General features: G+C 38.0%; 1 protein-coding gene across 1 annotated transcript; it reads left to right on the forward strand.

Moving 5' to 3' along the window:
* The first annotated feature begins 156 nt into the window (after positions 1-156).
* Positions 157-21,685, forward strand: pik3r6 (phosphoinositide-3-kinase regulatory subunit 6). The gene is made up of 21 exons (XM_006787468.2): positions 157-245; positions 9,687-9,771; positions 9,876-9,980; positions 10,385-10,476; positions 10,712-10,780; positions 11,223-11,355; positions 11,591-11,660; positions 11,781-11,979; positions 13,925-14,072; positions 15,136-15,222; positions 16,121-16,364; positions 16,623-16,913; positions 17,689-17,788; positions 18,011-18,133; positions 18,828-18,935; positions 19,083-19,185; positions 19,278-19,342; positions 19,547-19,637; positions 19,725-19,786; positions 19,872-19,981; positions 20,182-21,685. The coding sequence occupies exons 2-21, from the start codon at positions 9,723-9,725 to the stop codon at positions 20,336-20,338; spliced, it is 2,406 nt and encodes an 801-aa protein (XP_006787531.1). The 5' UTR covers positions 157-245; positions 9,687-9,722; the 3' UTR covers positions 20,339-21,685.
* Positions 21,686-22,435: the final 750 nt, after the last annotated feature.

The raw sequence follows: 22,435 nt of genomic DNA on the forward strand, positions 1-22,435 counted from the left end.
AGCATTAAACAGTTTAAAATGGCTTTACTGCCACAAACACCAATTATGATCTGTGACTTCTATCGAAGGCTCGTGCTTAGATGATCATTTCTGGTTAAGCGCTCTGATTGGTTTCCGGGCAGTGGGCGTGGTCAGCAGATTGTTCTGCTGTCAGACAGATGACTGGAGTGAAGCGACAAAGACGCAGAAATAGTACAGTAATTTAAGAAGAGCGAATGAAGCTTCCTGCATTAGCTCAACTTTAGGTAAGTTTCCCTAAAAGCTAGAATATCTTCGTTTCACCAACTGCTGACATTTTTAGTTTACATAACCCGCTGCTCACTCGCGCAAAAGTTTGTGTCGACGACTGTTAAATTGTAGCTAACATACTGAAAGTGATGAAAAATAATTTGCATGCAGTTGTGCATTCAGTTTAAGTTTAAGCTGAAACTGTAAATAGCCTGCGTATTTATATTGTTTATGCTGTTGTTTTACTTCAGAGATTGGCCGCTAAGTTTGAGATATGATTTTTTGTTTATGTTGGCTTTTTTCTTTTCTTTTTTTTCTTTCTTTTTTCTTTCTTTTTTTGCCTTAACATTGTTTGTGTTTGTACACTGGTACACAATTTTGTCAGCAGTATACACTTACTGTGATATATGGAGATAAGATATGTCAGTGGTTTTAAAGTAGAGCTCCAGGCAGAAATATTTGACAAGAAATTCTGTAGCTATTGCTCATGACAGCTGCAGTGCCCGGTCTCTCTCGCGCTGTGTGTTGTTGTTTTTCTAATCCGACTATATTTTCTGAATAGTCTCTTACGTGCAAGATAGCCTGTTCAAAAACCTCCCCACATCCTGGCTTGTGACACGGGAAGACAGGGGGGCGGCGGTTTATTTCAAGATCAGCAAGATTTTGATAACAGTGCCTGATCTGATTGAAGCCCCGGCTCTCTGTTGTGTCTGTTTGAGTCTAAAAGTAAGCCGGCATTTCCTCCAGCTTCCTTGTTTTAGATCTGAGCTTCCTGGCACCACTTTGGGGTTAAGTGGAATGATGGTTAGTTGTAGTTGAAGAAAGCAGATGGTCATTTGTGGGTAGTGAATCAGCAGCTATTTTGAGGGGAAAAAATGGATGATTGTCTCTTTTTAGGCTGTCTGTGAATCGTGATCACTGGCCAAGCAAATGTGCAACAATATCTAGTGAAGCAAAAAGAAATGTAATGTTACTTAAAATCAGACTACTGATGTCAGCTACTGGGTGAGGTTTTTCACTGAGAGATGAAGGATGGGTGACTTCACTGCTTAAAATATTTAGGCTATTACCTCATTGACGCGGTTTTGGTTTGGACGGTGTTCAAGGGGAACTCATGAGTATCTTGCAATAGCGGGAATGAACAACAAATGATCATAATATAAATACACAGAATAAGGAAAATTAGTCGCACTTAGTTCATCATAAAGATAACCTTATCAATGCTGCGGCCACTCATAAACAGTTTCTGGGGTGAGTCAAATGCCTGCAGTGAGATAATGTAGCCAAGAAACATGTTCTGGAGTGTTGAGAGGATGACCAGAACAGGTGCACCATGAGACACAGGACAGCATTTAAACTGTCTCGTGTCAGCAGTGGAACAGAACTTACCTATTTAATTTAAGGATGATTAATCATTAAATATAGACTTTAATAGAACTTGCCTATAAAAGTTCTATTAATAAGGATAATAATAATCATTAATTATACACTTTACCCAATATGCTTATTGTGTAATTAATTATTAATGTGTTCAAAATAACGATAATAACCAATTAATTACATAATTAACTACATAATGCTCATGCTGTAAGCCATGAAATAAAAACAGGGTCAGCATCATGTGCTGATGTAGTGGCGTTTCTCCACAAAGGATTCTTAGTTCATAAATGTCAACCACTTAAGGGCAACATTTGGGAGAATTTTTGAAGATGTATCTTAAAGGCATCCTAACAATAATCTCTAAAATAATCTCTAATTTTGTTTAGTAGATCAAAAACTAAAGATGAGAATGCTGGCCCGCATGAGGGCACTGATAGCGCTAGAGACAATGCATTACATTTGTGTTCTGCTGGGAAGTGTTTGGTTGGAATGCTGAAGACAGAGAAGAATTCTTGGGAGGAAAAAAAGTGCTCAAGGAAATACTTTAGTTTGCGGCTACGGGCTACAGAAAATGTCTTAATTGTGTCAAGATGGGTCAAGATTGTTCCTGCATCATCATAATTATTGTTGTTCCAGGATCAACACTGAAACTGATCGATCATGTTGTGATGTCATAGCTTCGTGATGTGGGGAGCAAAAGTAAAATGAATAAATAACAAAAAATGTTTGACAATGTAGAACTCTCTTCTGGAACAAATATATTATAAAATACAATAAATTAAATATATAATACATTTGGCTTGCTGTTTGCAAAATTAGGCTCAGTCATGTTGGTTTGACACATAACCTAAAGACATGGCAGGAAGGACTTGGGTAGTTTCAGGTGCTGTGGGTCACAAACAACTTAATAAACCTTTTAATAGCTGCTGTTAAATTTAGTTGGAAGAACATCCTCCAACATATCTTCAGGCTGTGTTAACTTCTACGGCTTATTTAAGAATTTGCGGCATAGTCAGACGGCGTGACTTCCCACTACCAGTTACTTGAAATAATGTATTTTCCATATGTCGTATACCATCCTACAAACCACAGTGCACTCTATATCACTCGTTATATAAAAAAGAAAATTGAGAAAACTGAATAAACATATTAACAAAAGTGTATTTTTAAAGCAGGTTGGAAAAATAAAAGATATATAAGAGATATGAGATATATGAGAGAAAATAGGAAATAAAATAAATCCTAATCTTTACTTTACTTTAAAATGAATCAAAACAAGTTGGTCAAAATGGCAGCTGCTTTCGTAATAACAGCTTCACACGTTTGAGCATTTGTGGCTTTCCTTATCATAAGCGAACTATCTCTACCAGTTACGCTTTTGGACAAAACATTGCGTTTTAGGGTGCCGCTTTGCACTACAAGTGTGTGATGACGCTTGTTTTTTTCATAGAGTAAATTTTCAGATAGCTAACTTTACTGAGAAAGCTCTGTTTTGAAACTTCTAAAGTTTTTTTTGTCACTTTATAGTTTTCAGATACAGCTTTGGACCAGTGTTAGCCCACACAACCGCTGAATTTTCCCAAACACAACATTCAAAATCACAACCTTGCAGAAAGTGATTATAAAACACACTTAGTTCCACATGTAGCAGATGCCAAAAAACAGACGGCCGCAGACTGGCCTCACTTTGAGACACTACCCTTTTGTTTGTTTTAAGGGACATAAAAATAAATGGCAATACTTCTTGGCACAGTTGTGCAACTGTGGGTTCCTTGGAAAGTAGTGGCTCCATCGTAGCCAAATGTGTGAAGATCTATTTGTGCTGCTGTTTTTCTTTATGTGACACACTTGGCACATCCTGTGGCGGTAGCAGCGGGTCACTTTACCCCGAAAGATTTTTTACTTTTTCAAAGTTTACTGCTGTGATTCACTGTCGCCCATTTTTGCCCACTGTGGCTGAATAAGATCTGATATGAGGTTAGTCTGGTGATCTTGGGCAGCAAACGAACAATGTTTGTTGTTGAGACCTTTGCAGTAATATTACTGACTACTGCAAGAACAACTACTTGAATTGAAAAAATATATATCAAAACATGAATGTGAGTTAAAGTCCCTATAGGCTATATACTTTAATAAGTGCACTGCTAGCACATACCTCAAACATTTATGTCAGTCAATGAATAAAATTTATTTTCTTATTATATTTCAATCAGTCTTTAGCCATGTGTGTATGAGAGACATTGCACTTGATTAAACAGATAGACTGATAGCAGGGATACCATCTCATCTGTTTGACGGACAGGATTGTAAAGTATTAGGAAACCCAGCCAGACTATTTTCTCGGTTGCCATGTAAGGGAATCAGCTGATTTGTGGCTATATAAGCAAACAAAATATGTGAAACCTATTCGCTGCTTCTTTCTAAAAATGTCTTTACAAACAAGCATGGCAGAACTGCATGTGAAGATTGAATAGCTGATTTAGCTGTCTATAAAAATAACTTACTATTCATTAAGACCAAAAACATAAATCATTCATACTTCTCTACAGTGCTCCGGTTATCCGCAGGCCTTCTGTCTGAGGTCACAGCTGTACTGGTCTTACAATGCTGTCTGTGTTCAGAGGTGTCTATCATTGAGCTGAATGAATTTAGATGTATGACTGAATGCGAACACTGTTCCAAAGTACTTATGTAACAAATGTAACAATAATTTTTCAGATGAGTATTTTCAGATGAGCAATGTTTGAGGAAAAGTGTAGTTAGTGTTATGAATGTGTGTAGCTAAACTTGTAACCTTAAGGGTTTTGCACAAAAAGTTCCTAGTTTGCAAATACTGAATTTGTGTATATCAGCCAGTACAAGTTATGTTTTAAGTGCTTTGTGCGTGGCATGATGTATTTGTTCATGGGTGACTACACACAAGTAAGTGTTAGCTTTCATCATCATTTGGGTTAAATATACAATTTTTTGCAAAACTCTTGTTCTTGCGTGTTACCTAATCTAAGCTAAACGCCATATCCTCACATGAACCCTAGTGGTCCAACTGACCCACTTCTTACAGGCAAGGCCTTACCAGACACACACACACAAACTCTCACATGCAGACTTTTAAGGGAAACTTCTCTCTGTCTTGTTTTGTCCAGCTTCCTGTTGCCTGATGGATCTAGCATACTACACAAAGAGGCATACCTGGTGCATGTAAACCTTTAACTTAACTTAACCAGCTCCTCCGATCTGAAACTAAAAACCTAAAAGTTTTGTTGCAAATATTTGTATCTCCCCTAAGGAGGAGATAATTCCTTGTTGGGCAAGTTTACACACAAACATGTGCACATTCAAGCACCCAAAAGGACTTCCGCATATTGTCCATTATGTTGATGCAGGAAATCAATTTGATTGATATCCCTTGTTGCTCATGCAAGATTACATGTCTGTTTTTGAAATATCTTTGCAGCTTTTACTTGTGCAGGTGTGTTTCTGAAAAATTATAGCAGTGTTCAGTTACCTTTGCTTTGTCGTAATCACAGATGACAAACTGTTGGTTATTGAAGAGAGGACTGTTAAAGTAACAGACAATCAGTGTCTATTCTGGGTTGTATTGTTGTCCATTTCCTGTGTTATTCTGATAACTAGTTTTCTCAATTTTTGCTTTGGGTTTTACTTTATTTTTCTTAATTGACTTCAGTGGGACTTTACATTATGTCTTTTTTTCCTGAAAAGAAAAAAGAAGTCCAGGAACTTGTTTATGCTTTTTACTGTAAGTGATAACTCACTGTACCACACGCATTAATATTTATGTGAACGAGTCCAAAAGATGTCACTCCACACTTGTTTTTCAGGTATTACTTGTTGTCTACTCGTGGGTAAAATTGTGCAGATACGTACTGTTGCACTCTGTCCAACTCTGATGTGAGAGACGATTAAACCTGTGTCTGTCAAAAGACCCTAAGCTATCCTAGGTTGGGGATTTCCAATCAAGCAGACACACATATAGCCTCACCTCCCCTGCATGCATCTAAACACCACCTTTCTCTTGCTCTATGAGCACACTTCCACACAGTGCTGTCAGGCCCTTCCTGTTTTCTGAGATGTCTGCAGTGTGCCTCAACAGAAATGAGCGCTCCTGTTTTCTGTTAGGTAGCACCGTCGGAGGCTTCAGCTGACCACTGCAACGCTTGCCAATGACTGCTTGTACAAGAAAGGTGTAGACAGTTGTGTACTGTAATGTAATCAGGAACTGAATGGCATTAACCGTAAATTGTCAACACTCATGGGGAAATTTGTGTCGCTGGCATGAGGCCAAAAGGTAAGTGACAGGATGGGACCTGTATATTGACCTACTTTTTTTTTTTTTTTAAATTATTAGCATTATTTGTAAGGTTTCAGTGAAATTGGCAGGGCCAGAATGTGCTTTATTGTGGACATGGTGATAATATATCCAGAACAACGCAGCAAAAACACAGGAAGTACAACATGTGAAGTTGGAACTAAGCTGAAAACAGGACTGTTTATAGACCTTGGGCTTTGGTAATGACAAAATGAATGGGAATGAGACACAGTTAAAAACAATGAAGTCAGTCAAGAGAAATGAAGTAAAAAAAAAACAAAGCAAAAATTGAGAAAACTAGTTATCAGAATAAAACGGGGAATGGACAACAATAACTGTAATAAGGAAGAAACAAGAAAGTCACACATGAATGGAATAATTCGTGACGGAAAACAGAAAAACAAGACAGAGGGAGGAGCACACAGGGAAACAATGAAGGAACTAAACTCACAAATAACAAACTCAAAGTAGGACCTCAAGCTGAAAAACCAAGAATTCAAAATTAACACTAGAACAGTAGAGTATCTTAAAAATCATCCAAAAAATAAAAGCTCGACAGGAACCACTACTTAAAAAACAGTATAATAACCCGCCCACCACCACCACCACCAAAAAAAAATTAAAATAGGAACTAAGATATAGGATTGCAAAACAGCAACTCATTACAGTTATCAAAAGGGAGTCATGCTTTTGCTGCCGTTGTACCAAGTCACCTCAGGCATCAGATTTATGCATCAGTGTTTGCAAATCTAGCCTGAAGGCATACCTTTTTTATCTTTGGGAACACTTTAATTTAATGAAATCTAATTAAATTCAAATTAAATGTAATTAAGTTTATTTCAAAGCTTTTGGTTTTATTAATAAAAAAAATCTCATTCATTCCTAAATCAAAGACTCAACTTTGTCACAAGAAGATGCTATTGGAATAGTAAAGAAATTAATGCTTTAACCCCAAACTTCAAAACTTGCAACACTAGTACAATAAACTCAAACTTAGCTATATTCACAGGCAGTCCTGAATTTAAATACATGAAAGTTTCAGACTATGAAAATGTCAGAGCAGCTATGCAAACAGTAGGAATGTGGTAATCTCTACCAAACAATCATGTGATCTACTTTAATGAAAAAAGGGCTTTTTTGTTGTAAGGTGCACCGTGGTAGTGGTAAGTCGATGGCACAGTATGTGTGAGTTGTTACAGTGGAATAGTATTTGTGCATGTAGTTACTTGTTTATTACCTGTCTTTGTTTCTGTTTCAGCTAAAAAGTATGAGTGTAATAAATCACACGATCATATTTATGTTAGGTAAATTTAACTTGACTTAATCTTGTGATTTTATGCATTTTAAATAAATATTGGCTATTTGCTGGTGTATGTCTGCAGTTGTAAATTTTAGCATTGTATTATTTTTGTGCATATATATTTTTGTCAAAAAAATGACATATTGCTGCATGAGGATTGCAAACGAACACTTGATACAAAATAGTTTGGAAGAAACCTGAACGTCCAAGTGTTGGTACAGTAATAACAAGTGTGTTTTTTAGGAGGTGTAAACAAACCTTTATATTTATTACATACCATATATGGATATTGTAATGGATATTGGTAGGACTACATAAGACAACTTAAAGTTCGATGCCTTGATCATGAACATTTTTTTCATTTCAATGTAACGCAGTTACAAGTCCACCGTCTCACCTTTTGCAGGTCATTTATTGCAGACTGGGATTTCCAAACTGCATATTTAGAAATGCTCTCAATGATAGGGTACATCTATTTTTAAGTTATTTCTGAGTTGAAGTTACTTCTCTCTTTCTCTTCTCTCTCTCTCTCTAAATATAGAGCATTGTCTGCCCACTCATTTGACAGAAAGGAAGTGCTACGTATGTGTCAGCTCCTGTACTGCATTAATGGTTTCACTTGAAAAAGCCAACATAGAGTCTACACTTGCAACCGTGTGTCAGTGAGAGCCAATGTATGCATTTACGATGCATGTTTATGTGCATGCATGGCTAGTTTTGTGTCTGCATTTGTTTATACCTTAGAGAAACACAAAAATGAAGATAATATCTTGAGCCCTCCTGTGTATTAAAGGGGCCAGCTGCACAGCTGAAGATCTATGAAGAGAAAAAATGAGTGAGAGAGAGAAGGGGGAATGAAAGACAGTAAGAAAGAGAGTGATCATGGTAGAGGCAACCGGAAACTTGTGGTCAAGCAGGCAGCGTTGAACTGCTGAGGCAGCGCTGTTAACACTGTTTTTGAACACGCTGCTTTTCTTAGAGGGATCAGGGCTAAATCCATCATACTAAGTCCTTTCATTGTACAGACCCATTCAGTGGAATGACCTGAATCAGTGTGTGTGTGTGTGTGTGTGTGTGTGTGTGTGTGTGTGTTAGTCTGTGTGTCTGTGTGTGTGTGTGTGTTAGTTTGTCTGTCTGTGTGTGTGTTAGAGAGAAAGAGAGGGAAATGGTCAAATGGGTAAACTTAGAGATGGAAGAATAAGTGGCAGGTGTAAAAGTTTATAAACGCGAGAAACCAAGGTATGAGTAAGAAGTCTAAAAATAGAAACAAATCCAAATACGTTCAGTTCAGAAACCTGCACAGACACCCCCCCACACACCCCTCCACACACCTCCCTTCTTCGTAACCAAAAGTAACTGAGCTCGTGCCCACAACTCTTAGCCTCATACAAAAGGAAATACATTCAGAAATGAATCGCTGTCCTCACTTGCGTGTGATTCACGGTCTCGCTCGCTTTCAGTCTCTTTGACTCCTGTGACTTACATGTCAGTACAGCCTGTGTAGTGCGTGAATATAGCAGACTTGGGCGATATATTTGCCTGTCCCTATATGGAACAGGGTAAGTTTATGTTATATTATCTCTATTTTGCTTTGTGTGTTAGAAATGGATTTGGATGCTTTTTGGTTATAGTGCCATCGTGTATGATACTAAGAATATAGCTTTTGAGATTTTGTTTTTATTTGTTAGATACTAAGAGGATATCTACTATAGTTTCTAAGTGAAAACACTTAGTTGTGTCATATTTTTATTTCTGTGAGTCTTGGTATGTTATGCTCCCGTCTTTCGCTCCTTCTCTGCTGCAGTTATATTATTCAGCATTTTTCTGAGTAGTGAAGAGAGCAAATATTTATAACAAGCTTTCTCCATAACTGCAACAGTTCCTTGAAAAACAGGGTGTCTTCCTGATCTCATATACCATTTATCATGAACATGAAGGATCTGAAACTAAACTAACCATGGCCACAATGGGTGGTTAGTTCTCAGACCTGGGCAAATATCACAATGAATTTGTATTACGGGAGATTTACAGATGACTCATAAACCTGTGTGGGACTTTCTACAAAGTAAGTAACTTAAGCACGGGAAGTAGGCTGTATTAATTATAGACACATTTAATGCTTTTAGGTTGTTCGTGTGGAACCAGTTCTAATTATTTTATCTGTTAACCTTCAGTATGTGGTGTGAGGTGTGTGAGTGTGTGTGTAGGTGTTCACGTAGGTAGACTCTGAACACTTACCTTACACAAATGCAAAACATGTCTCTTCTGAAGATACATTGAAATAGAGATGTATTGTCACTGTCTGAAAACACATATAGTGCTGGTATTAAAACAAGGGTCATTCGCCATTAGACAGGCAGAGTGAAAGGCTGTCTGTCCACTTAGTGTTTGTACGCAGACATGACAGAACATAAGTGACGCTCACTTTCCATGTCTATTTCCTGTCTACAGCTGATGGACACATGATGTGTGTGAGACCTGACCAACATGGCCCTATGGGATAGCTCAAACAACATGTGTAGTATGGAGTCTACAGGTACAGATCACCCACTCAAATAACTATACACAAAGCTCAGTTATGCAAATTTAAAACAGAATCATTCAGACTTAAACTCCCAGTGTCTCAACTTTTATTATCAGCTGACGGCTCCCCTACAGTTCCAGAGCCAGAGCTCTACCGGAGCATCCAGGCTGTGCTGCCCAGAGAAACAGACCAGCTGCACCAATCTGACTGTTTCAACAAAGGTAAAAACAAACCAGAAAAAAATCTCAATCGCCAATCGCCTTATCAAAATAATATCAGATGTAAAAGATGTGATAGTGTTTGTCTGTGTTTACAGCTGAGTCCGTTCTCATGTATAAGATTGCCTATGAGCCACATCATGTGATTATTTTTACTGTGACCAAGTCTGTTCCTTTTTGTAAATTTTTCCACTCAGAGTAGATATTTAGTGAAGCCAGTAAGTATTAGTAGTAAGCACTGTGTGGAATGTTTAGCCATGTCAGCAAAACTATGACTCATTCTGTTGGTAGTCATCAACATCTTTTGGATTTGCACTGGTATGGAGAAAAATTTGACACCTTGTGTGGTTAGTTTTCTGTGTTAAAAGCTTGTGCGTGCATGTGTGTGTTTGTGCATGTGTGTGCAGGGATGCTGAGATGGACGCTTCATAAGAAGGTTCAAAAGAATCCTGCAAGTAGCTTGTCTCTGGTGTGGTTACTGATAAAGGAGCTGGAAAAGGTACTTGATCTCTAAATCTCTGAAGCGCTACCGTTGACACTCTTAAATTACAATTTTAAAGGAAAACATCACCATAAACCAACAAATGCTGACAGCAAACACTGGAGGTTTTGAAAAAAAATTGCTTCCCTTTTCACACAAAGGAAACTGCAGTTATCTGGGATTCATAGAAACTGAAATTAGATTATTTTATTGAAATATGTGCACCCTGTCATATGATGTGTTATCTCTGCAGGCAGAGAGATGGGACTCTCGCAAATGCATCATCCCATTGCTCCACACACTGATGTATGCCATTTACCAGGTATGGTTTGTCTGCCACATTAGTACTCTGTGAAAAGGTACCCAAGAGCTGTTTGTTTCTGTTAATTCACTTATTTCTTGTGGTCTGTTTGCATTCTAGGCTTGGTTTTGTTAACGTGAATATAGCTAGCTAAATACATTTAATTGATATATGTGTGGTTATTCTTTTCAATATTTATACAGTGGTTTACTGGACTGCAAAAATAAAATAAAACCACGCATTGCTTTTAAAGCATGTAAAGTGGTGTGTTTCACTATGGTAATGTCCGTAGCACCTAATAGAAGAATTTTGAGAATTTTGCGTTTTAATTCCTAGAACAAATTGACTTAACAACACAACACATATTCATAAGCATAAAAGAAAAGTTGTAGTTGTGACTTCTACTTGTATTGTAAACCTTGTGTGTGTGTGTGTGTGTTTGTCCTTAATGGTGACATTCCAGACAGCATATATTCCAGATGAACTCTACAAGCGGGTTTACGACTTCTGTAAGAGGCTGCTGACGTTTCCTCACCCTTATTGCACTGTGGGCCTTAGCTACACAAGACAGATAAAAACTGAACGCTTCATTCCAGGTATTATTTCTGACCTTGACATAGTGATTGAATTTAAAATATGGGGTAAGAAGCTTGTATATGTTAGAACAACATGTTTAAACAGTTGCTGAGGCAGATCAGGGTCAAAAGAGATTGTGCCTTTAAGATTGTGGAACTCACTTCCATTGGACTTAAGATCAACGGACATTTATACCTGTCTCTTTCATGATTATTGCAACCATATAGTACCATTTAATGCTGCTTTAATCTACAGGTCTAATGTACCAGAGGATGGTCATAGCTGAGCAGAGATTAAAAACCGTGCACTATCCCTTCCAAGAGAGGTGAGTTAACTCTAAATAATGTACTTGTTGATTGAGTTAAACCCTTTTAGAACTGAATTTTTACATTTCCTCAGCTGTTTTCTTTGTTCAGTCTTTAAGTCTTTTTTTTAATATCTGCAGGGTGTTTGTTTTAGCTGAACCAGAGGTCTTCTCTGAGTCCTTGGTAACAGTTGTGTCGGGGGATTTTGAGGTATCAGCTACATCTTCAGGTCAATTTCTAAATCCTCTAGATCACATGCGCAGTGTGGTACAACACTCTATACAGGCTGCTTTAGGAGATGAGCAGTGCCATGGGCCAAAACTCGCTCAAGCCCTCAAGGTCAGTACACTTGTTCTTATTATTGGAGTTATGTTTTGTAGCAGTGTAAAGTTAAATGTGGACATTTTCTATATGCCTCACTTGTTTGTTTGTTTGTTTGTTTTTAATTAGACCTGGTATAGAAGTCACTGTTTCATTTGAACTTCACCATCTAGGCCAAATATGACTCGCACAGTGTGAACACATCCTGGTGCCTCTCCCAACTCATGCAGAATAAATTATCTGAGAATTACAGTTGAAATTAGTCAGTGATTGGTGGAAGTAAGATCGGATGTTTGGGTAAACATACTGCAGAAAAGATGACAATCTAGCGAAAGCATTGAGGAAGCACTGCTGAGTTTAACAGGTTCTGTAGAAAGCCATTTAATTATTTATTTTTAATAATAGTAAGTCATACGAAGAGGATATTCTGTATTTTTTATTAATAAGGAAATTTAAAAGAAAAAAAATCATACGTGAATATTAGGGGTGCAACGATACACAAAATTCACGGTTCGGTTCAGTTCGATACTTTGGTGTCACGGTTCGATATTTTTTCGATACAAAAAAATGTTCATGCCTTTTTAATTTGTCATTTATTAAAATTATAAATATATATTTTAACTCAAAAGTACAGTTTTTAAATTTAATGTTGCTGAAACAACAAAGTAATAAAAAAAATAAATCTATCTGATCGAGAAATCTCTCATCTTTGGAAAAGAGAGTTTATTATTAGTATTGTACAGCACTTTGGTCTACCAGGTGTGTTTTTAAAGTGCTATATAAATAAATAAATGATGATGATGATTACAGAGAAATGGCTCTTTCCAAAATAAAAGTTATACTATACGCTTCTTCTGGGCTATATTCTCAGCAGCATATTAAACATATCAGGTCCCCATAAGGAGAATCTTGTGCTAACGGCTGTCTAAATGACTCGGCTAAAGTTTGTAGCATGCTGCTTGTTGTTTTTGTCTGCTTCCACTTGTCTTTGCACTAGGATGATGTCGGCGTAAATGTGCAGTCATAATCGTTGTGTTCCCACTAGTGCTGTCAGCGTTAATCTGAAATAACGTTAACGCCACAACACGGCAAATCTCCGTTAACGAGCTACCGCGAATCGCCCCGTGCGTGGGGCTGGACGGCGTCAACACATTAACGAGCAAACTGAGCTAACGCAGTAGTTCCCACTCATGTAATTGAGCATTGCGTGGCACATCCGACATACTGTTTTACTTTTGTCCATGACACGCTTACCTTCAAGGTCATACGTCACATGAAAATCAAAATAGTTCCAAAGGCCAGATCTGAATGAGGGTGGGGGAGGTTCAATTTGCCATGTTGCAACGAGCTTAGCTTCTGTCTCGCTAGCTTGCCCTGCGCTCAGTGAATCTGCGTTTGACTACTCCGCCTAGGCTGCACTGTCGAGCGCAGATCCACTGAGCGCTCAACACAGACAGCACCGTCAGAAGAAAAGTTGATAAAATAAATTAAAAATTTTGTATTATTCGATACATATGCATACTGAACCGAAAGCACTGTATCGAACGGTTCAATATCGATACGAGTATTGTTGCACCCCTAGTGAATATGTATTACACTTGTGGGGAGGCTCAAGTCAATGATGAAGGGTGCACAAAGCAATCATGCGCCTGACCTAGTTCAAGTGACATGCTTGAATCATGTTTCTGTTGGTGGCAAGAAGGAGCTCTTATATAACAGCTGGATATAAAATCATGTAAGAGTCATACCAAACATCATGAATAACGGGGTGTTGTTTCTGAGCTGCATGGTGGAAATGTCTCCTGGCACCGGTCCTAAGATAGCACCTCAGCAGAACACACACAGGGGCAGGCATACGCACATTTATGACCTCTCACCTCTTTGCTATGAATACATCATCTCTATATGTTTATTTTTTCGAGAGCATGTGTGTTCAGCCAGTTGTTTGTCTGTTTTGCAACAGGACATGGGGCAAGAAGTTGAGCCATATTTTCAGGAAGTGTTGGCGTCGCTAGAGCAGAGCTTGGAGGAGGGCGTCAGAGGGGAGGGGGGAGTGCTGAGGAGCCGTCTTCTCCAGCTGTACAACGAGATTCTTGCCAATGCAGACTCAGGTAGGATTTCTCTGAAAAGCAAATGCAGAGCTGTGCCAGACCACATTTCTGTTGGGCAAGGATCGTCTGTCTGAGTCATACATGAACTTACAGGTTTAGGTAGACATGAAAGAAAGTGGAAGAAGTTCAAGAACCACAGTCACATCAAGAGGCAGAAGCCAAATGGAAAATGAAAAATCAAGAAGTGATAACATCTGGTGTACCTGCTCTCTTGATATTAATTGATAAAACATAGTCATTACAGTCTCCATGAAGTAGAAAGAAGGTGCACATGCATAATTTATAGTCTTTATAGTCCTAACTACCCTTATTTAACCATCTTAAGCATGGCATCTGCTGACCTGTTGGGCATTCAGGGCTTCCATTTTTCAGCTTGCAGTCAGGGGAGTATTGAAATGCTAATGCCCTTGTTTTTTTTTTACTAAAGTAATCTGTGAGTACTCTTTACATTCAGATCAAAAATGCCTGCAGTGTCACATTTAAAAAAGTATTGTGGTTGGGAAAAGTAGACCTTTGCAAGTTTCTAGGGCTTTGTTGGGTTGTAATTATAGCAGGAGAATCAACAAAAATGAACGAGTGTAGAAATTATGTTGTTGCAAACTGTATGACAGAAGCTCTTCATTTGGTGTGTCCAAAGCATCTCAACATAAAAAGGGTTAAATCTCAGTCTAACCAAGCTGTGAACTGTAAACCAGTCAGTGTATTTTCAAGCATTTTCTCTGATAGACATGTTTTATATAACCATGTGGCCTGGATTCATTGCCTGTTGCTAAGATCAAACACGACCTTCTTTTTAGCTGTTTCCCCCATGGCCAATGTGTAAAGTCAGCTGTATGTATTATTAGTATTTCCGTGTATACATTTTCATGACACTCTTTTCCCTGCTGTTATCACATCAGTTTATCTGATGAATCTGCCCTGGCTTCATTACAGCTGGAACACTGAAGGATAGACAGGGGTGTTTACACAGAGGAAGTTGTAGAGTTAGCGAGTGCTTTTTTTAATATTCATTGTGACTTTTTTGGTCTCTTCCTCTCTCTGCTTTCCGCTGTGTGTGTTGCAGAACCATTGTCTGGTGGACCACTATGTGACTGCCCTCTTCCTAACCCAGAGATGAGCTTCCACCTGTGGACAGCGGATCTGGATATTTGTGAGTGTCTCTTAATGCTGGCGGGATTCTAGAGGATGTTGTTGCAAACAGTAAGCTGAGATGAATTAGGCCGAGACTTGGGTGATACACCAAAAATAAAAAATCCATCATCTGACTTAGAACTTAAATGACCAAAAAAAAGGGGAAAAAATATGTTTTTATATCTTTGCTGAATTGCTTCCTTGTTTGATACTAGAAACATGATGCCAAGTTTTGTTTTGTTCCATGAATCTACCTTTTGTCCTTTCTCGCAACAGTAATAACTAAAAATTCAGTCCAAATCAAAGTTTATTGAGAAAGAGAAGCTTTTGTAAATAGTTAGTGCAGATATGATTTCATTCAGTTACCAAATAACACTTTTTAATATACCTGAAACCAGTAAAGTCAAACTACAAGAGTCAGTCTGACACTGAACATTAATTAACGTTGATTTCACTTATCAGAGATTAACACACTTAATGCAACAACATCATTTAAGCCCATATTGAACTGAATCAGCCCTCAGAGTGACTATAGCTGAAGCGAGTGTACGTTTATTGAAATTGTAAATGATTTTTAAATTAAAACTAAATGTGTACACTGCAGTCTGGCACAATAGAGAATACTCCTCCGAGCACAACTAAGTACTCCTACTGAAAAAAATTACATTTACAGTCTCTAACAAAAGATTCACACATAATTGGGAAACTAGTTTGTTGAAGATGTGATGTAAAGCAGCATCTGAAGTAGTCATGTGATTGTGTAGACAAAAGTATGACAACTGTCAGTAAGTAATGCGGTAAGACCAGATGTGACATTTATTGAAAGGACTCACATACTGTGGCTCAGTGTATATGAATCTACATGAGTAACATTACCTGTATTGCATGTGCATAACAAATGTTCAAACTGTTGACAGGGCGAGAGCTGGCCAAGTGGCTTCGATCCAGTTCCATGTCAGAACAGTTCTCCATCATTGAAGAGCAGGAGGACCCCGAGTTGGGTGAATCGCCCATTGACATGATGCCATGTGACATGACGCGCTTTTCCATTATGTCCAACGACAGCGGTATTGAAAGGGACCTGCCGCCCAGCACTGAGCCGTCCCAACTGCCATCTTTGGATGCCGTCAACATGACTGGACCATGGGAACAATCCAAAAAGTAAATCTAATCATTTCTATTTTATCATAATAACAAGTTTCATTGTAGTTTGCATGGTTTAATATGCAGGTTTTGTACTGTAGCATAGTGCAAAACTGCGGTCTGTTTTCCAAAGCATGCTTTTGAGCCACAGTATTTCATGTAAATTGCCCCCAAAGTCATGTGAAATAAAGTTGTACTTAAAGGTCCTCATCAACAGCATGCATACTGTAGGAAGCGTTCATACAATGATTTAATGCTCATACCTTCTTGTTCCAGTGAGCAAGACTCAATAAAACTGTTGAGGCGTGGAGGCATCAAAATGAAACCAAGCATAAAAGACAGTATGGTGCTGATACAGGAAAATATGGAGGACCAGGCAAGCCTCACAGGAGCAGGAGGAAGTGGAGGGAAGGGAGGAAGAAGAGGGATGACTTTGCAGAGAAGAGCAGGAAGCAGTGTGATGCACAACCCCTTCTCCAAGCAGCAGAGACAACTTACTGCCAGGATAGTCATCATGGGGACTGATAGGGTGCTGGGCCGCCTAGCTAAAGCCTATTACTTCTTCAGGTGAGGGACTACTCACATCACACAATGAATACAGTTTTTGATGACGATGCATTGACCAATTTTGCTTTGGCGCTTTTAGTATTCTAGGTTCTTATGTGGCCAAATATATAGCTTTTATTTGTTTGCTACTGCAAACTGTGACACCTCATTTATGATTTCTGCTACTTTATTACGCTATACTGTAGTCGCTTTCGAGACAGAAACCAACAGAGCAAATTTAGCAGTGTCTAAACAGATGCAGCTGGGAACTGTCTCTTGTGGTTTAAATCTACATGTAGCTACATAGGTTTTCTTTCTCATGACTTTACTGGTCAGTGTTTGTTTGCGTTTTTTTCTCACTAGATTAAGTACGCAGTACCTGGCATGTCTTTTTACAGAGAAAAATGAAAGTAAGCATGAGAAGCTCAGATTGTTCAAATAGAGGATATAAGCAAACTGTATTTCTGTGTAATGTTAAATGTGTTTGTTGTAGTATAACAATGACCGCTCTTTCTATTTTAGGGAACATATTTTAACTGTGTGACAGTTGTGCAGGTACATTAACTGAAAAATGAAATAAAATGATGTCATAACAGCAATAGGAAGCTACAGTAGGAGGAAAATTGTTACATCAAATCTTGAATTACAATTTGTGTTCACAGTTACTTAGTTTACTTTATTACTGGTCTATGAATCAAGAGTACTTTTTCTATTGTAGGTATCTGGCTAAATGTTAAAATCCAATCATGCTCAACACACTTTAAACTCCTCATGAATCTCTGGTTTGCTTCTGCAGAAAAAGGGAAGCACGAAGGCTTTTTCTCACAATGAAAGTCGACCTCCAGTTTTACTACATCCCTGTTTGCAGTCCCAGGAGTCCCAGCTCCCCAGTCAAAGTAAGGGAACTTCCTCTTTTCAGCACACCACTGATTATTTGGTAAATAACAAACCTCAAAAGATAACAAAACCGAATGGCTTCTGTTTAACCAGAAGATCAGTATGTGAAACTTTGTATTCACAAAGTTTAGTTTATTCTCTGCAGTAGTGGATTGGTGCTTTGATGTAATGAGCCACATTTAAGGTATTTATGGTTTCACTTCCATGTTCCTTGTTTGTAGGAAAACCACCAACAATCCAAGGGGGATTCCTGCACTCTTGGTTCCTATTTGAGCAACGTTGACCCATGGTACAACTGCAACATCAAGAGCTTGGGTAGAATGATTCCCAACCTGGCTAAAATGGTACGATAAAACATATTTAAAAGCAGGGTTTTGTTAGATACTTAAAATGTATAACTAAATGAGAGTGGAGAATTACTGTAGACAGTGGCAGTGTGTGTGTTGGAGTGCTTGAGGTAAAGCACAGGAAATTGCATTGCATAACATACTGTGAGGAAAATAAATATGTTGATTTCACTGAAACCACAAGTGAAGTAAGCTTACATCAAAGATTTCTTGACACTGATCTGTAAACTCAAACAGGAAATAGAAGTCTTCTGAAACTGGAAAATGAACAGTGATATACATGCATGTAAACTACTGTTACAGTTCATTGTTTGAATCGAGTTTCGCATTTGAAAAACGAAGAAGTTTCTTCGTTGTAGAAACATTTCAGTATACTCTAGCAAAGTATTGCCTTCTTTCTTTTCCTCATACTTAGATTTAATTTATATGTAAAATAAAGTTTTATATGCCATAGCTTTGGGTTCGTGTGGTGCATAAGAGTTCAAACTGAAACACAAACTCTGAAACTGTCAACTTAAAGAACAGTAGCTTTATCATAGTACCAAAATTAACAAGCGCTGTTGCATTTCCTGCCTTTCGTGGACTATTTAGTGACATCTATTTCAGATACAGTTGATGAGCAATCAAAATGACTATGCAGTTACAACATTGTGCAGTCAGGTTAATTTTACAGGTCTTTTGTTTTCTATAGCAACAAGCAAGCAACGAGAGGCAAAAAGAGCCCTTCATCTCTGATATAATTTCCTATTATGTCCGTACTGGTCAGCAGCCGGTCTACTTCGCTATCTACTTTGTTAAGGTAACATTACATATTTTCTTTGTGGTCTTTTTTTTTCTTCTTTTCTTCTGTGAAAACAAAATTTATTCAACACAATGCATGTGAGCATTGTCAGTGTCTTTTTTCAAATATAAACAAATTTTTTAAACGTTGTGTCATTTCCATTAGATCTCATTCAACATCATGACGAAGGAGCCAGTGGAGGAAGTGTTTCTTACCCATCTGGACATGGATTTCCCTGAATTCAGGCATATCGCTGCGTCAGTTAGAGGTAAATTGTTCTTGGAAGTGTTTTTCCCAGTATTCTATGCTTTACTGTAATTGTGCACAGTCAAGTTTAACCACATTCCTCTAACCAACAAGGAGATAAACACAGGAAGAGCTCGGGGGAGGTATGCGGAGCTATGGTCTCAATGAATTACAGAAAGGTAAATTTCATTTTTTTTCAGGGGAACCCCCTGTTTCCTTCTTGGATTGCTATTAGTGCTAGTTTAGCCAAACTTCTTAACAGTTACCAGAAGATGTGCTGAAAAATTTCCCACTCCTGATTCTGTAGTTTGTGTTGATGCATTTGTGTGAATACATAGCCACTCATTCTCACTTGTTTGTGTCGTGGTTCTGTATGAGTGCAGGTGACATTAAGTGGCCGTGACATCGATGAAGGGATTTCGGTCAGGATGACGGGTGCTCGGATCAATGCCATTCCTTCCAATGAAGCAGAAGGTGCAGAATTTTCTCAATGAGTCATGCTTTCAATAGTTTTGTCAATACTTTTTTAAGTTCTGTGTTTTCTTATCCTTTATGTCGTAGATCTAAACTGTCTGACACTGATGATGAACGAAACCTCCGTAAAGACGAAAAACAACACTGTGGTGAGTTGACCAGATACCACAAGCATATATATATATATATATATATATATGCAAATATTTTTTAACAAAGTACATTATTTTGCAGGAGCCGCCAAAGTTTCGAACCAGCAACATTAAAATTCGCACTTTGGAGAGACGTTCTTTCACTGTTACACTGGACGGAGATGATTCCAGGACCTACAGAAATGTGCAGAGGTAAAAGAGTGTAGTCTAAGTTGTATTGTCAGTGTATTTTGCTTGGTGTCTCATTGGTAAAGGGAAAAAAATGTGTGATGCTACATTGCTAACAACTACAACAGTACTAGTTGGTAAAAGAGAGCTGCAGTTGGTTCAGGAGCTAATTAGTTTCCACGCAGTCCAAACTGATCTCCATGTTAAATATGTTTTTGTTTTAGCATCGAGGTCTTGCCCTGTGTGGATCCAGGATACTGTGTCCAGAAAACAATGAGGTCTAAATACAAGTTGGAAGAGGATAAAGATGCTGGACTGAGCAAGTACATGAACAAAGGACTTCCTCTGCCAATTAATACATTTGCTGGCATCATCAACTGATGTGATGAAGTGACCCCACAGAGACACTTTTAGTAGTTGTGGCAGTGGCAATGACCTTTCTCTCTTTTAAACATCTAATCCTGCGAATGAATAGAAATCACCTCTGAGTCATGATGAGCTGCTTCCGAAACTAGAGTTTACTCCATCAATCTGAAATGACTGGCACATTGACTGGCAGTACTAGTGTCAACTTTTGCAGTTAATGAAATAACCTGTAGGCTGCTTTTATAGTCACAGGACAACATTTGTTTTTACTGCAGGTTATGATTAAACCTGATGGTGTTCATTCCTTTTGAATATCCTGCTGTGCTAGCTGGAATAATTCCAGAGTACAATGTTGTCTCTGACAGTGGAGAGATCAGCAACAAGCAAAAGCACATAGCTGATGAGTATTTGGATCAACAGTCATGTGGCATAATAAAAACTCGGCAATCTGGAAATTTGGCTTCAAAAAGCTATCACTTAGTGGAGCAGATTTGATTTTGTAACAGTTGCTCTACTTCATAGACACTACCGTTTACTGCTTCTTTGACACACACACACAAACACACACACACAGTATACACACAAGAATGCTGACAAACATGACCTGTCACCTACTGAAATATTCAAATAATTGAAAAGCTGGTACGATGACAGCTGTCGCTCCCTCTTGCTTTTGTCCTGACACAATCTTTCAAATACCTTTTTATCCATATACGTGTTACATAATGTAAGCTGTTAATAGGGTGCTACTGTTTACTGTAGTTTTTGGTTTAGTGTTTGGGAACTTTTTAGAATTCTAGACTCACACTGTAAAAACTAAAAGAATGTCAGATATTACTACAAAAAAAACAGCACGCGCAGCTACTGTCTACCAAACAGAAGTGACAGATTACAGTTTGCCTTCCTTGTAATGTATGTGACAAACAGCTAAACAGTGGTCAGTAAATGTCTCCAGTCTACTGAAGTGTGAAAATTACCCCTAAGCCCAATCCACGTACTGCACTGTGTTAGATGAAGTAGATAAGTTGCACTAAAACTGCATAATTGTTGGTCAATTTATTTTAGGAAAAACTTTGTGTGAGATGTACAACATGTTACTATGTAATTGTAATTACTGTATATGTCATAATTGTAGAAACATCCGTGTGACATACAGTCATCATATGATATGCTCTGAGTTCTAGATGTATGGATGTTTGAGATCTGACACTTCAGATGTTGATGCAAAAAGATTGTGTGGCTATAGGTGTGAGTCTGGGGGGCAAAGGTCTCAAACTCAGGAAATGGAAATGATGCGTTACTAGGTATGTGGCAAAAAAAAAAATCAAGTGTGTGTATGTGTGTCAAATAGCATTGCTGGGTAAAATCACAAGTTTGAAAATCATGATATATTTTGCACATTATTTTCTTATATATCATATATTAAGTATGGTTCCAAATGTAATTGTGTAAATAACTGCGATTGTGTAAAATAAATTTAGTTTTTTTTAACTTGGAGTCTTGGATTCTTATAACAACCACGGGGGATTTACAGTGTTATGTGCATAGATTGTTGGTCAAAGTCGGCCAGATTTAATTCAAGGGATTATACAAAAAGTTTGCATTAACTGAAATTACAGTCATTTTTATACTTTATTTTCAGAGGTTCAAAATTAATCGACAAGCAGTTTCATGGCCACCTGAGACGTCTTCCCTTGCTTTATTGTGAAGCAGTCATTCAAAAAATGCTTTTCACTGTAATTTTTCAATATCAGTTCCAAAGAGAACCTTTGGGAAAGCGAAGATTGTCGCCACTAAAGCTGAAAAAAAGCTGCAATGACCAGCTCAGCAACACCAAACAGCCTGAAAGACCACAAAAGGCAGCTGAAATGATGAATTATTTCCATGGTTAAGAAAAAAGACTTCATAACATCTAAAAAAAACTCAAGACGAGGAGAAGGTAGGTGTATCATCATCATCATCATTACAGTCAAGAGACACCTTCATTCACGAATGAATGCCTTCATGGAAATAAACAACAGGGTTCACAACAAGGTGAAAACCACTAATCATACCCAAGAACAGGAAGACCAAATGAGAATTTAGCAGAAGACATAACATAAGCATAACTGA

This window comes from Neolamprologus brichardi, chromosome 6 (genome assembly GCF_056152115.1).
Source record: "Neolamprologus brichardi isolate AB-2024 chromosome 6, ASM5615211v1, whole genome shotgun sequence".
Lineage (NCBI taxonomy): Eukaryota > Metazoa > Chordata > Actinopteri > Cichliformes > Cichlidae > Neolamprologus > Neolamprologus brichardi.

What these genes read in the sequence shown, in the direction of transcription:
- pik3r6 (XM_006787468.2), top strand. Translation starts at nt 9,723, where the DNA reads ATGGCCCTATGGGATAGCTCAAACAACATGTGTAGTATGGAGTCTACA. An exon ending in TCGCTATCTACTTTGTTAAG is followed by an intron (nt 18,936 to 19,082) that starts GTAACATTACAT and finishes CATTTCCATTAG; the next exon opens with ATCTCATTCAACATCATGAC. An exon ending in TCCTTCCAATGAAGCAGAAG is followed by an intron (nt 19,638 to 19,724) that starts GTGCAGAATTTT and finishes TTTATGTCGTAG; the next exon opens with ATCTAAACTGTCTGACACTG.